General features: G+C 43.5%; 1 protein-coding gene across 1 annotated transcript in view; it reads right to left on the reverse strand.

The window, feature by feature from the left end:
• Positions 1 to 12,470, reverse strand: part of LOC115159851 (rho guanine nucleotide exchange factor 28) — a 121,787-nt gene extending 109,317 nt beyond the window's left edge. The window contains exons 1-2 of the mRNA XM_029709915.1: positions 12,011 to 12,470; positions 2,098 to 2,141 (exon numbers count right to left, since the gene is read on the reverse strand). Of these exons, the coding sequence (XP_029565775.1) occupies positions 2,098 to 2,130 (33 nt within the window). The 5' untranslated portion in view covers positions 2,131 to 2,141; positions 12,011 to 12,470. The remainder of the gene's footprint in view (positions 1 to 2,097; positions 2,142 to 12,010) is intronic.
• Positions 12,471 to 16,462: the final 3,992 nt, after the last annotated feature.

The raw sequence follows: 16,462 nt of genomic DNA on the forward strand, positions 1-16,462 counted from the left end.
GGGCTTTTAGTGGGCTCAGTAGGCCAATCTGGAAGAACAGGCTGTGTGTAAAGGTTTATATCCCAGGGGAGTGTAACACACCAGGGTTAGATTTCACCTGTAGCCCAACATCAACACAAGGCCATACAGTCAACAACCAACCAGAGGGAGAGAGAGGGAACTGAAAGGGGAAACAGAGAGAGGGGAAACGGAGAGAGGGGAAACAGTGAAAGGGGACACTGAGAGAGGGGACACTGAGAGAGGGGACACTGAGAGATGGGACACTGAAAAAGGGGAAACGGAGAGAGGGGAATCGGAGAGAAGGGAAACGGAGAGAGGGGACACAGAGAGGGGAAACGGAGAGAGGGGAAACGGAGAGAGGGGAAACACAGAGAGGGGAAACGGAGAGAGGGGAAACGGAGAGAGGGGAAACAGTGTAGGGGACACTGAGAGAGGGGACACTGAGAGAGGGGAAACAGAAAGAGGGGAATCGGAGAGAAGGGAAACGGAGAGAGGGGACACAGAGAGGGGAAACGGAGAGAGGGGAAACGGAGAGAGGGGAAACAGAGAGAGGGTACACAGGGAGGGGAAACAGAGAGAGGGTACACAGGGAGGGGAAACAGAGAGAGGGTACACAGGGAGGGGAAACAGAGGGAGGGTACACGGGGAGGGGAAAACGAGAGAGGGGAAACAGAGAGAGGGTACACAGGGAGGGGAAACAGAGAGAGGGTACACAGGGAGGGGAAACAGAGGGAGGGTACACGGGGAGGGGAAACAGAGAGAGGGGAAACGGAGAGAGGGTACACAGAGAGGGTAAACAGAGAGAGGGGGAATGAAGAGAGGGGACACTGAGAGAAGGGAAACAGAGAGAGGAAACGGAGAGAGGGGAAACAGAGGGAGGGGAAACAGATATAGGGGAACACAGAGAGGGGAAACAGAGTAGGGTACACAGAGAGAGGGGAAATGACGAGAGGGGACACCGAGAGAGGGGAAACAGAGTGAGGAAACGGAGAGAGGGGAAACGGAGAGAGGGGAAACAGAGAGAGGGTACACAGAGAGGGGAAACAGAGGGAGGGTACACAGAGAGGGGAAACAGAGAGAGGGGAAATGAAGAGAGGGGACACTGAGAGAGGGTACACAGAGAGAGGGGAAAACGAGAGAGGGGAAACAGACAGAGGGGAAAACGAGAGAGGGGAAACAGAGGGAGGGGAAACAGAGAGAGGGGAAACAGAGAGAGGGTACACAGAGAGGGGAAACAGAGAGAGGGGAAACAGAGGGAGGGTACACAGAGAGAGGGTACACAGAGAGGGGAAACAGAGAGAGGGGAAACAGAGAAAGGGGAAAACGAGAGAGGGGAAACAGAGAGAGGGGAAAACGAGAGAGGGGAAACAGAGAGAGGGGAAAACGAGAGAGGGGAAACAGAGAGAGGGTACACAGAGAGGGGAAACAGAAAGTGGGGAAACAGAGAGAGGGTACACAGAGAGAGGGTACACAGAGAGGGGAAACAGAGAGAGGGGAAACAGAGAAAGGGGAAAACGAGAGAGGGGAAACAGAGAGAGGGGAAAACGAGAGAGGGGAAACAGAGAGAGGGGAAACAGAGGGAGGGGAAACAGAGAGAGGGGAAACAGAGAGAGGGTACACAGAGAGGGGAAACAGAGAGAGGGGAAACAGAGAGAGGGTACACAGAGAGAGGGTACACAGAGAGGGGAAACAGAGAGAGGGGAAACAGAGAGAGGGGAAAACGAGAGAGGGGAAACAGAGAGAGGGGAAAACGAGAGAGGGGAAACAGAGTGAGGGGAAACAGAGGGAGGGGAAAACGAGAGAGGGGAAACAGAGAGAGGGGAAAACGAGAGAGGGGAAACAGAGAGAGGGGAAAACGAGAGAGGGGAAACAGAGAGAGGGGAAAACGAGAGAGGGGAAACAGAGAGAGGGGAAAACGAGAGAGGGGAAACAGAGAGAGGGGAAAACGAGAGAGGGGAAACAGAGAGAGGGGAAAACGAGAGAGGGGAAACAGAGAGAGGGGAAACAGAGAGAGGGTACACAGAGAGGGGAAACAGAAAGTGGGGAAACAGAGAGAGGTAAGACGAAAGTGCATAGAGAAGGATGAACAGTACTTACATATAGAGGTACTTCTCCTCTGTTCAGCTCCATGTTCTGAGCATCTGATGAACCAATAAGAAGAAAAGGGTCATGCATATTATTATATTATTTAAACCATAGACTTTAAACCAACCACTGCAAATAACCAATATGTAACCACAACCCTGCATGCATCTGACTAACGACACAGTGTAACCATCAAGACCCTGATTAACATGCCATGTACTGTAGCCCAGAATGGGCCCAAACTCCTCTCTAAGTCTAATTCATGAATTGGGCAGTCAGAGCTTCAGAATCACAAGGCCCTACTCTACGTGTGAGACACAACCTAATCCTCTCATCATCCTGGTCTGTCGGAACATCAAGTCTTCTATGAAACACTGTTATCCTTTTAATATTATCCCATCTCCCCCTCCCTCCATTCCTCCCTCAATTTATATTTCTCTCTTTATTCTCCATGGGAAAGAGTGATCCAATCTGTCTGTCTGTGTCTAGAAAATGTTACCTTAAGCTGCCCAGAATGAGAGAATTGTTTCAAATGAAAAGGCTTTAGTGTGCAGTCTGTCTGTGCACGGTATAGCATTTGCTGTGTTTCTCTCTATTTGGTGGCAGGTTGCAGGAATGGAGGCCACCGTGCTGTAAGTGGAACTGTAGCCACATGCCTATACCTGATCCACTGTGACTTCACTCTCAGTGTGTGTGTGTGTTAATACTGCATGACTGCAGAGTGACAGAGATGGTGTCAGCGCTATAGAGGCATCGCTCAGTCTAGACACAAGGGGATGATGAGGAGAAAGCAACCAAGAAACCTTTTTCTATGCGTTACATTTTCCACTTTTGTTTAAAGGTCCAATGCAGCCATTTTATCTCAATATCAAATCATTTCTGGGTAACAATTAAGTACCTTACTGTGATTGTTTTCAAATGATTCTTAGCAAAGAAATATTTCTCCAGCAAGAATTTTGCTAGGACTGTCTGGGAGTGGTGTAAGTGGGGAGGGGAAAACTGAAAACTAGCTGTTATTGGAAGAGAGGTTCTTACTGGTCTCTTTCTTACTGGTCTATTAACTCATTTAATGCCTGGTGAAAAAAACTCCATCCTACCAAAACAGGCTGAAAGTCCATTATCATCATTTTCACAATTTCACAGTATTATTCCAACCTCATAGTGTGGAAATATACACTGAGTGTACAAAACATTAGGAACACCTGCTCTTTCCATGACATAGTCTGACCAGGTGAATCCTGGTGAAAGCTATGATCCCTTATTGATGTAACTTATTAAATCCACTTCAATTAGTGTAGATGAAGGGGAGGAGACAGGTTAAAGAAGGATTTTTAAGCCTTGAGACAATTGAGACATGGATTGTGTATGTGTGTGTGTGCCATTCAGTGGGTGAATTGGAAAAACAAAATATTGGAGTGCCTTTGAACGGGGTATGGTAGTAGGTGCCAGGCATACTGTTTTGAGTGTGTCAAAAACTTCAACGCTGCTTGGTTTTTTACGCTCAACAGTTTCCCTTGTGTATCAAGAATGGTCCACCACCCAAAGGACATCTAGCCAACTTGACACATCTGTGGGAAGCATGGGAGTCAAAACGGGCCAGCATCCGTGTGGAATGCTTTCAACACCTAGTAGAGTCCATGCCCTGAGGAACTGAGTCCATGCCCTGAGGCTGTTCTGAGGGCAAAAGGGGGTGCAACTCAATATTAGGAAGGTTTTCCTAATGTTTTGTACACTCAGTGTATGTAAAACACTGGAAAATCTAGCTTTTTACTGCATCAGGCCTTTAAAAAGAGCTGTCATTACACAATAAAAGGCTCTAAAACGACATCAAAACATCCCCGTGTGGTTCACTAGAAGATTCTGACAGGTGATACACTGAGTGGTGTGCTGGAGAGTTGTCACAGTGTTGTGTTGTCTCTCTTGTCGTGATGTGTGTTTTGTCCTATATTTGTATTTATTTTTAATCCCAGCCCCCGTCACCGCAGGAGGCCTTTTGCCTTCTGGTAGGACGTCATTGTAAATAAGAATTTGTTCTTAACTGACTTTCCTAGTTAAATAAAGGTAAATAAAATAAAATACAAAAATGAATAGCACTGTCCTTTTCACTAACTGTAGCTATTTTGTCAATATAGAAAGTCCTGATGCCACAGGCTGGGGCATGATTCTCCTGATCTGATTATCTGGTATTGTCCATCTTTGTGTTATCATGATCATGGTATCACCATTATGGTATTATCATTATCATGGTAGGATCATGATCATGGTATTGTTATTATCATCGTTTTATGATTATCGTGATATTTTTATTATCATGGTATTATCATTATCATGGTATTATCATAATCATGGTGATATAATTATCATGGTATTATCATTATGGTATTATCATATTCATGGTATTATCATAATCATGGCATTATAATTATCATGGTATTGTCACGCACGGTATTATCATTATCATGGTATTGTCATTATCATGGTATTGTCATTATCATGGTATTGTCATTATCATGGTATTGTCATTATCATGGTATTATCATTATCATGGTATTGTCATTATCATGGTATTGTCATTATCATGGTATTATCATTATCATGGTATTATCATTATCATGGTATTATCATTATCGTGGTATTGTCATTATCATGGTATTGTCATTATCATGGTATTATCATTATCATGGTATTGTCATTATCATGGTATTGTCATTATCATGGCTGTGGAGTCAGATTCTTTTGAAACTATGGATAGAAAAGTGAACTTCTGTAATATGAGTGTAGGGTAACCTATTACTAGGGCTGGGAATTGCCAGGGACCCCATGATACGATATTATCACAATACTTAGGAGCCGATGCGATATGTATTATGATTCTATATGTATTGTGATTCTTTATGTATGATGATTCCATACTGCAACTTTATTGTGATTCGATGTTCCAAACATATTGCTCACTATATGTCTGCTGCAGAGGGACAAAAGAGAGCCATGGAAAAACATGTTTTGGAAGTAAAAGTGCTCAAACCGTGCTGGCACACATAAAACATTTAAAAATATGATGGAGAACAAACTATAGGATGAGAAATATCAGAGTTTTGGTACGACCAACTTGCACTAGCTATTAGGTAACTACCTAGCAAAAAAAACATATAGAGATATTTTAACAAATCGATACTTGTCGATATAAAATCGGCAAAAATAATATTGCGACACTCTACTGTATCGATTTTTTCCCCATCCCTTTATGTGTGTACTGTGTAGGGTGGCTGTTTGTAAGCTCAGGACAAGTAGTGTGTGTATCCTGGCCAGATGAGCCATGTGCTGCCATATAGGAGTCAGAGAGGGACTCCCTGCTTTATTTGCATGCCTATTTTTCTATTAGGCCTTAGACCTTGGGTTACACAACACACAGGATAGGTCCCAAACAGAAACACACTCCACTCTCCTTGAAAAAGATCTCCTAACACTGACCCCTGACCTCTCTACCTCTTCAGTGTGTCTGTGTGTAACAAACCAGACACTAGGACTGGCCCTGAGAAGTCTAGCTAACGTGAACAATGAACAGAGTAGAGTATAAAAACGTCAAAACCAGAAGGAACACCAGTTTTGACATCTGGTCATGTGCCAGAAATATTTTCAGATGTGAATGTCCAGAGAGGTCAAGTGTGAACAAATCTGTTTCCTCTCACATGATATCACCCACATCAACCGTACATCACCTGAACAGGTAAATCTTGATTTCACCATACTATTTGGTAATTAGAAAATGTACCAGCTCATTATCTTTGGCACATTGGCCACTTAGGTGTGGTTCTAAGATTGTTCTCAGGAACACCCAGCTATATACTCAGTTATGCGTTGGAGAATGATTAATGGCCCCTGAGAAACGGATGCAAGGTGGAATGATGACAATGTAACACAGCTGTCAAGAGAAACACAACAACAGTCCTCAGTCTAGGAAACTAACAGCTTCTACCCCCAAGCCATAAGACTGTTAAATAGTTAAATAGTTAACCTAACAGCTTCTACCCCCAAGCCATAAGACTGCTAAATAGTTAGTTAAATAGTTAACCTAACAGCTTCTACCCCCAAGCCATAAGACTGCTAAATAGTTAAATAGTTAACCTAACAGCTTCTACCCCCAAGCCATAAGACTGCTAAATAGTTAAATAGTTAACCTAACAGCTTCTACCCCCAAGCCATAAGACTGTTAAATAGTTAAATAGTTAACCTAACAGCTTCTACCCCCAAGCCATAAGACTGTTAAATAGTTAAATAGTTAACCTAACAGCTTCTACCCCCAAGCCATAAGACTGTTAAATAGTTAAATAGTTAACCTAACAGCTTCTACCCACAAGCCATAAGACTGCTAAATAGTTAAATAGTTAACCTAACAGCTTCTACCCCCAAGCCATAAGACTGTTAAATAGGTAGTTAAATTGTTAACCTAACAGCTTCTACCCCCAAGCCATAAGACTGCTAAATAGGTAGTTAAATAGTTAACCTAACAGCTTCTACCCCCAAGCCATAAGACTGTTAAATAGTTCAATAGTTAACCTAACAGCTTCTACCCCCAAGCCATAAGACTGCTAAATAGTTAAATAGTTAACCTAACAGCTTCTACCCCAAGCCATTAGACTGCTAAATAGTTAAATAGTTAACCTAACAGCTTCTACCCCCAAGCCATAAGACTGTTAAATAGTTAACCTAACAGCTTCTACCCCCAAGCCATAAGACTGTTAAATAGTTAAATAGTTAACCTAACAGCTTCTACCCCCAAGCCATAAGACTGCTAAATAGTTAGTTAAATAGTTAACCTAACAGCTTCTACCCCAAGCCATAAGACTGTTAAAAAGTTAATCTAACAGCTTCTACCCCCAAGCCATAAGACTGATAAATAGGTAGTTAAATAGTTAACCTAACAGCTTCTACCCCCAAGCCATAAGACTGTTAAATAGGTAGTTAAATAGTTAACCTAACAGCTTCTACCCCCAAGCCATAAGACTGCTAAATAGTTAGTTAAATAGTTAACCTAACAGCTTCTACCCCCAAGCCATAAGACTGTTAAATAGTTAGTTAAATAGTTAACCTAACAGCTTCTACCCCCAAGCCATAAGACTGCTAAATAGGTAGTTAAATAGTTAACCTAACAGCTTCTACCCCCAAGCCATAAGACTGCTAAATAGTTAGTTAAATAGTTAACCTAACAGCTTCTACCCCAAGCCATAAGACTGCTAAATAGTTAAATAGTTAACCTAACAGCTTCTACCCCCAAGCCATAAGACTGTTAAATAGTTAAATAGTTAACCTAACAGCTTCTACCCCCAAGCCATAAGACTGCTAAATAGTTAAATAGTTAACCTAACAGCTTCTACCCCCAAGCCATAAGACTTCTAAATAGTTAGTTAAATAGTTAACCTAACAGCTTCTACCCCCAAGCCATAAGACTGTTAAATAGTTAAATAGTTAACCTAACAGCTTCTACCCCCAAGCCATAAGAGTGCTAAATAGTTAAATAGTTAACCTAACAGCTTCTACCCCCAAGCCATAAGACTGTTAAATAGTTAAATAGTTAACCTAACAGCTTCTACCCCCAAGCCATAAGACTGTTAAATAGGTAGTTAAATAGTTAACCTAACAGCTTCTACCCCCAAGCCATAAGACTGCTAAATAGTTAAATAGTTAACCTAACAGCTTCTACCCCAAGCCATAAGACTGCTAAATAGGTAGTTAAGTACTTAACCTAACAGCTTCTACCCCCAAGCCATAAGACTGTTAAATAGTTAGTTAAATAGTTAACCTAACAGCTTCTACCCCAAGCCATAAGACTGTTAAATAGTTAAATAGTTAACCTAACAGCTTCTACCCCCAAGCCATAAGACTGTTAAATAGTTAAATAGTTAACCTAACAGCTTCTACCCCCAAGCCATAAGACTGCTAAATAGTTAAATAGTTAACCTAACAGCTTCTACCCCCAAGCCATAAGACTGTTAAATAGTTAAATAGTTAACCTAACAGCTTCTACCCCCAAGCCATAAGACTGTTAAATAGTTAAATAGTTAACCTAACAGCTTCTACCCCCAAGCCATAAGACTGTTAAATAGTTAGTTAAATAGTTAACCTAACAGCTTCTACCCCCAAGCCATAAGACTGTTAAATAGTTAAATAGTTAACCTAACAGCTTCTACCCCCAAGCCATAAGACTGCTAAATAGTTAAATAGTTAACCTAACAGCTTCTACCCCCAAGCCATAAGACTGCTAAATAGTTAAATAGTTAACCTAACAGCTTCTACCCCCAAGCCATAAGACTGTTAAATAGTTAGTTAAATAGTTAACCTAACAGCTTCTACCCCCAAGCCATAAGACTGTTAAATAGTTAGTTAAATAGTTAACCTAACAGCTTCTACCCCCAAGCCATAAGACTGTTAAATAGTTAAATAGTTAACCTAACAGCTTCTACCCCCAAGCCATAAGACTGCTAAATAGGTAGTTAAGTACTTAACCTAACAGCTTCCACCCCAAGCCATAAGACTGCTAAATAGGTAGTTAAGTAGTTAACCTAACAGCTTCTACCCCCAAGCCATAAGACTGCTCAATAGGTAGTTAAGTAGTTAACCTAACAGCTTCTACCCCCAAGCCATAAGACTGCTAAATAGGTAGTTAAGTAGTTAACCTAACAGCTTCTACCCCAAGCCATAAGACTGCTAAATAGGTAGTTAAGTAGTTAACCTAACAGCTACCCGGACTATCTGCATTGACCGTTTTTGCACTAAATTTTGTCTCATCACATATGCTGCTGCTACTGTTTCTTATCTGTCACTTTATTCCTAATTATGTACATACAGTATCTGCCTTGTACCCCTGCACATGGACTCAGTACTGGTACCACATGTACACTGAACAAAAATATAAATGCAATATAAAGTGTTGGTCCCATGTTACATGAGCTGAAATAAAAAATCATATACATTTTCCATACACACAAAAAGCTGATTTCTCTCAAAAGTTGTGCACTAACTTGTTTACATCCCTGTTAGGGAGCATTTCTCTTTTGCCAAGATAATCCATCCACCTGACAGGTGTGGCATATCAAGAAGGTTATTAAACAGCACGATCATTACACAGGTTTACCTCGTGCTGGGAATAATGAAAGGCCACTCTAAAATGTACAGTTTTGTCACACAACTAAATGCCACAGATGTCTCAAGTTTTGAGGGAGAGTGCAATTGGCAGGAATGTCCACCAGAGCTGTTGCCAGATAATTTAATGTTAATTTCTCTACCATAAGCTGCCTCCAACATCGTTTCAGAGAGTTTGGCAGTATGTCCAACCGACCTCACAAATGCAGACCAAGTGTAACCACGCCAGCCCAGGACCTCCACATCCGGCTTCTTCACCTGCAGGATTGTGCTGAGGAGTTTTTCTGTCTGTAATAAAGCCCTTTTGTGGGGGAAAACTAATTCTGATATGGCTGGGCCTGGCTCCCTAGTGGGTGGGCCTGGCTCCCTAGTGGGTGGACCTGGCTCCCTAGTGGGTGGGCCTGGCTCCCTAGTGGGTGGACCTGGCTCCCTAGTGGGTGGACCTGGCTCCCTAGTGGGTGGACCTGGCTGCCAAGTGGCTGGGCCTGGCTCCCTAGTGGGTGGGCCTGGCTCCCTAGTGGGTGGGCCTGGCTCCCTAGTGGGTGGGCCTGGCTCCCTAGTGGGTGGACCTGGCTCCCTAGTGGGTGGACCTGGCTGCCAAGTGGCTGGGCCTGGCTCCCTAGTGGGTGGACCTGGCTCCCTAGTGGGTGGGCCTGGCTCCCTAGTGGGTGGACCTGGCTCCCTAGTGGGTGGACCTGGCTCCCTAGTGGGTGGGCCTGGCTCCCTAGTGGGTGGACCTGGCTGCCAAGTAGGTGGGCCTGGCTCCCTAGTGGGTGGACCTGGCTCCCTAGTGGGTGGGCCTGGCTCCCTAGTGGGTGGACCTGGCTCCCTAGTGGGTGGACCTGGCTCCCTAGTGGGTGGACCTGGCTGCCAAGTGGGTGGGCCTGGCTCCCTAGTGGGTGTACCTGGCTCCCTAGTGGGTGGGCCTGGCTCCCTAGTGGGTGGACCTGGCTGCCAAGTGGGTGGACCTGGCTGCCAAGTGGGTGGACCTGGCTGCCAAGTGGGTGGACCTGGCTGCCAAGGCCCACCAATGGCTGCACTCCTGCCCAGTCATGTGAAATCCATAGATTAGCCCCTAATTTATTTATTTCAATTGACTGATTTCCTTATATGTACTGTAACTAAGTAAAATCTTTGAAATTGTTGCATGTCGCGTTTATATTTTTGTTCAGTATATATAGCCAAGTTATCGTTACACATTGTGCGTTTATTATTACTTGTATTATTAATTGTTTAACTTTTCTATTATTTCTCTATTTTCTTTCTCTCTGCATTGTTGGTCAGGGCCTGTAATGTAAGTAAGCATTTCACTGTTAGTTTCCACCTGTTCTTTACGAAGCATGTGATGAGTAAAATGTGATTTGATTCGATTTTTGTAGACAGTATAACCTATTAAACTACGGCTTAACGGTTTGTCTTCCACATAAGTGCTCCATTAGCGTCACTTTTTACAACCTTTTATAAGATAGCTGATATGGAAATATGATAGATTTTATGGTTGTGGAAACGTTATCTATTTTATGTTATTAAGGAGCAGGTTTCAATAGAATATGGTACCTATGTTCTGACAGAACAACAACACAAATCAAACAATCATCTAACATTTCACTCTCATCATCATCCTCCCTCTCCTCCCATTCTCCTCCTCCTCCTCCTCCTCCTCCCTCTCATCCTCCTTCTCCCTTCCCTTCTCTTCCTCCCCTCATCATCATCCTCCCCCTCCTCCCATTCTCCTCCTCCTCCCTATCATCCTCCTTCTCCCTTCCCTTCTCTTCCTCCCCTCATCATCATCCTCCCCCTCCTCCCATTCTCCTCCTCCTCCTCCCTCTCATCCTCCTTCTCCCTTCCCTTCTATTCCTCCCCTCATCATCCTTCTCCCCTCCTCCTCCCCCTCTTCCATATCCTTCTTCTACTCCTCCTTTCCCTATCTAAATGAAACAATCATTATCATCTATCCCCCCCACCCCCCCTCCCTCTCCTCCTCCTCCTCCTCTTTCCTCTCCAGTGAACCAGAGAGTGTGGAAAATAACCTTCTCACGCCAGGTCAGTCCAGGCCAGCAACAGGATATCATTTCATACGAGGAAGTGAAACAGCTCTCAGATAATCAACAACACACACAATGCCTTGTAAACACTCCCACTACACTCTCAAACATGGATCCTTATCCACGCTAACGGAACCAATGACCTTCTCTAACAATACATTAGGAACTGACACATTTTTGTTATTGTATTGCATTCGTCACAAAGTGATGAACAAAAACCTGGTTGGACCTCAGTACCCAGAAAGAACAGCTCAGGATGTCAGTGGCAAATAACTGCAGAGGTATGGAAGAAACCTTGAGAGGAACTAGACTCTAGAGAGAGGGAGCCCAACCTCAGCAGTAGTCTACACTTCATTATACAGGTGTGATTATGTATTTATAAGGCATTGTATCATCGACATTATCCTTCTATAGACGCAGTCAGCTGAACTATGCCAATGTCCTATTGAAAGAGAAGTGACATACAAGTGCTTGAATTTTCAGTGGCATCAGAAAGCCATGCAGAAAGCAAGTAACGTTCGTTCAGCATCGTCATCTTGTTCCTCTATCCTCTGCTCTGCTCCACAACTTTTAGACATGTTACATAATAGTGACTTATTTTCAAGAATACCTTTCAAGAATCCCTTCATCAATGTTGACAAAGAGACATAGCCTACGTGTAGGCTATATTTCGATATTGTCTGGATATATTTTTTGCAAGACTAGATGTAAAGCGCTAGTGTTCTCGGATTTGACATTACCTGAGTCGTCCGCAATCTGCAGTTAGACCTTGCTTCCTGTGTAGAAAGTTGAGCGACACTTTCCAATGTATTTTCTCCTAAAAGTCTGATGGTTTAGTCATTTCCCCAATAAGCAATGGTAAAAAAAAATGGAAAAAAACCAATCTATTCTGTGAAGTCTTCCGTTCGGTAAGAAGAATGTAGTCAAACTTTATTTTTGGAGAAGTGGGTTTTCCAAAGCACCGCTGCCAGCCTTCGTTCTATCCGTCCTGTCCTCCACCCCGCGCCACGGTCCAGCCCCTCCTCTATCCGTGAAGAGGCAGGTCTCTCCTCGCCCGTTCACCGTCCACGGCGAGAGCCACAATAACACCGTCACGTGTCCACAGACCTGGATGAGATGGGAGAAATGACGCAACTTGATTGAACCCTTTTCATACACAGGTGAGGTTGTGGTGAGTGGGAGTCTGTTTGCCATGTACATAGAATAGAATAGAATAGAATTAAATATAATAGGTTCCCTTATCACTGCCTTCTGAAGAGACAATAGTCTTTTGAAAATGTTAAAACTGTTCCCAAAATCGGTTGTTTTGTTACAGTAGCCTATTGCATGGTAAAATGGTAGCCTAATTAATAAGTAATAACATAAGAATGAATCTGTATGGAACAGTTTATTTCCATGGGTAGCTGGATAAGTATGCAATTCAAAACACTAAGTATGCATGGGTAGTGAATGTTGCACTTTCTATTGCTCTGCTTGGCCTTCCATAAGGTCCACCATAAGTGACCAGTCTTGGAGCCTCCAACCCCCAACCATAATGAAAACAGATATCTTGCTGTTCTCCACTAACTTGTTGCTGCACTCGTGTATACAAGGTCATACTCATACTAGTGCCCATAGCAATAAGGGAGGAAATGAAAGGGAGACAAATGGAGTGCCCGCCTTTCCTGCTCTTTAGCCATTAACTAACATTGAGCAAATATGGAGTAGAGAATCTCTTTAGTTTAGGCTACAGCTCATAGGCAACAGCAACAGGAGCAGCAGTAAAACCATAAATTAACATCAGCCTATGAATATGCCTACAATGCATAGGGGAGCTGGGGAAACAGTTGAAGACCAGGCAGAGACCACTGCAGTTGTACCATTGAGGACAGCTTGTAACCCAAATTGGCTGCAGCAGTTATTCAGCTGAGTTAATGAAGAAATGTGTGAAATGTATGGCAACACCAAAGATGGTGGCTAAATGAAGATAGTTCACTCAGTCCGTGGAGAGAAAAAACACCAATGCAATAGCAGCTGGGTCTGGTCTACTTAGTTTATTGACTTCCATTGAACCAGAAAAAAAAAGTGAGTGGGGTGTCTCTCTTCTTCTTCCATCTCTGACAACACTTAATTCATCAAGGTGATTAGACTTAACAAGGTCTGCCATCTGCAGGCAACATGATTCATATGCTATCTGTAGAATAATTGCATTGGAATGTTTTTTTACCAAAGGCCAACATGTGCATATGATGACATATGACTGCATATACTGTATAATACATTGTTTTCTCAGATGCTTCTCTTATGCCCAGTATCTGAAAAATGAACTTTTTAAATATTTTTGTTTAAAGACAGTAAAAATACACTTTCATATGCTGTTAGTACAATCAGATTTGCCAACTTATTGTATGAGTCACTTTCAATAGCAAAAAGTTTAGTTCAGTTACTTGTCATGAACGCGATTCAAGTGCCGGTATGTCAGATTGGTCTATACTGCCCCCATGTGGTCATTAGATGATATCATATACTGGGATCATATGCCCGAGCTACAGATATACTCCCATTTACCCAACACCGATACAACCTTGAGTAAAGACCGTGGGTAAAAACTGAAATTTAGATCAGTTTAACTTCATCTTACATCATTTGACATGTTTTATTTTTTATTAAGGTTAAATAAATACAATAAGACATGTTTATGTTATCCACATGTCTTTGTCATAGACTATTTAAAAAACACAGTTTTCTCTATTAGCCTGGGTCCCAGTCGGTTTCTGCATTAGCAAAATGTTGGTTTTATTGACACATCCAGTTTTTGTTATGAAGTCAACAATGTATGATGATATATTTCCATTCTGATTCAATTTACATGTTGAAAGACATCACAATAAATTGTGGTTGTGGCATCTTCCAGACACATGAGTGTGCACCAATAATCAGATTTAACGTCATTCTGTTATGCGAGGTGGAGCAGTTGAACCCAAGTGCAGACTCAGACGAGGAGACAGTGATAAGGTAACCAAGGTATTTATTGAAAAGTGATGGGGGGGTGCAGGCCAGGGTGAGCTCGGGCGAGTAGCAGGGAACCAGGAACTGAGGCTGGGGCAAAGGAAGCAGGGGCAGGGTAAGCAGGTCCGGGGTGGAATCCAAGGAAGCATTAGTGCGGGGGTCTAGGGCAGGGAAGCAGGAATTACGAGACGAGGGACTGGCGACAGGGACCGGAGTCAGAGCGAACGAAACTGTGGTGGAGAGAAAAGCAGCATCAGGCTAGGGAAACCAGGCACCACAAGATAATAAGCTCTATGCAGGCACAAATGGCTTGAACTGCAGACTGACTGAGCAGAGGCTATAATCTGACAGCATGGAAGTGGCAAGGCTGAGTATTTGTAGAGGTCTTGATTATGGAACAGGTTGCAGCTGGTGGGGATCTGCTCTGACTCCAGCACACCTGTCTCCACTCACACAATCAGATACATCCACACAGAGGGAGAGAGCACTGGGGGAGTGGCGGCAGGTTAGGGAGACACAGGATGAGAAGTAGAGGGCGTGGCAGGGGCAGATGGAACACATTCAGTCTGGTAGAGGGTTGCGGTTAACTCTGCATCATTCAGTCAGGTAGAGGGTTGCGGTTAACTCGGAATTATTCAGTCTGGTAGAGGGTTGCATTTAACTAGACTTCATTCAGTCTGGTAGAGGGGTGCGGTTAACTCGGCACCCTTCTTTCAATAGCTAAGCGGCAGGTAGCCTAGTGGTTAAGAGTGTTGGGCCAGTAACCCAAAAGGTTGTTGGTTTGAATCCCAGAGCCGACTAGGTGAAAAATCTGTCACTGTGCCCTTGATCAAGGCACTTAACCCTAATTGCTCTAGATAAGCGTGTCTGCTAAATGACTCAAATCTTAGCTGAGTTAACATGCAAGTCAGTAGGCTATCCTGTAGATGGTGTGAGGCGTATGAGTTATGGTCACAGCAAGAGGGCAGACTTATTGTGTGACTGTCCATCGCATGCTGGGGAAACAAGGTGACTCAGGCTTGAGTTGCGTGTGATAAGTGACATAGATTTTGGAGCGAGGTGATTTGCTCCATGCTATTGACCTGGAAGCTTTTTATCCTGCCGACCCCCTGGTGTCCTCTACTGCGGCAGTGGCGGGCCACAAACCCTGATCTCCCTCATTAGAGACTCTGTAAACAAACAGACAACTAAACAACAGCACAAAAGAGGATCCTGGGACAAAACCCCCTCTCTTTCTCTGCCGTGGCTCGTTGTGTTGCATGAAATCACGTCATGGGCTACGGTCATCCAGCACCAAACAGCAGGAGGCAGAGGACCAGGCACGGGAGGCACAAAGGACCCACAAGGACCCAGGCGCTGTGAATGGGATTGCTGACAACAAGGCCACAGATAATACTGTTCATTAGGGCCTATGGACTAGAAGAAGCATATGTGTCATCCAGCAGCATGGCATGGTCTACTCCCTTGTTACCCAACCCCTACCCCAGCCCCCTCTCGTAGGCTAAAAGCCCCACTAGCCATCTGGCCCTTGACCACCACAGTTATCCCCAGACCCTGTACGCCCCCCTACCCCAGCCTCTTTCCTTGGCATACCTGCCTCTTTTTTTCTGCAAGGAGATCATTACATTTGTCTTCCAAGAACAACAGATTATGGGCCTTTCTGGTTAAGCTCCTCTTAACCTCTCAAAAACACTGGAAAGTCACAAAGCGTGTTTGGTTTGAGATGGTGCAATTGGTTCATTAACTTAATTGAAACAGTGTAAAAGCTATCCCTATCTCTCTTGGGATGCTGTACATTTTTATTCATAGAAGGCTGGAAAAGAAACCATTTCCCTCATTCTCAACTTTTCATGTTCAGACTTATTTTAGACCTATAAGGCTTTTCTCATTGATCAGACAGCATGTTATAAGTGTATGGAATATATTGTGTATGAAATAGTTGACTTCTGACCTAAAGTTCACATGCTTTTCATTCATGTAGGGGTAATCAGTTTTCAAGTAGTGGTCATCTCTACTTTAGACATGCACAATATGCCTTGGATGAACAGTGTTCTTCACTTTAAAATGAGGTGTGAGGCCTCAGGTGAAACTACAATGATACATCGTTGTGAGTGCATTGTTATAATATTTGCTTTATTTGTGTGTAAGCATGCAGAAAGAAAAAGTATGCACAAACAGCAAACAGGTTAGAGGTTACTTAGTGT

The sequence above is a fragment of the Salmo trutta genome, chromosome 23, assembly GCF_901001165.1.
Source record: "Salmo trutta chromosome 23, fSalTru1.1, whole genome shotgun sequence".
In the NCBI taxonomy this organism is placed as follows: Eukaryota; Metazoa; Chordata; class Actinopteri; order Salmoniformes; family Salmonidae; genus Salmo; species Salmo trutta.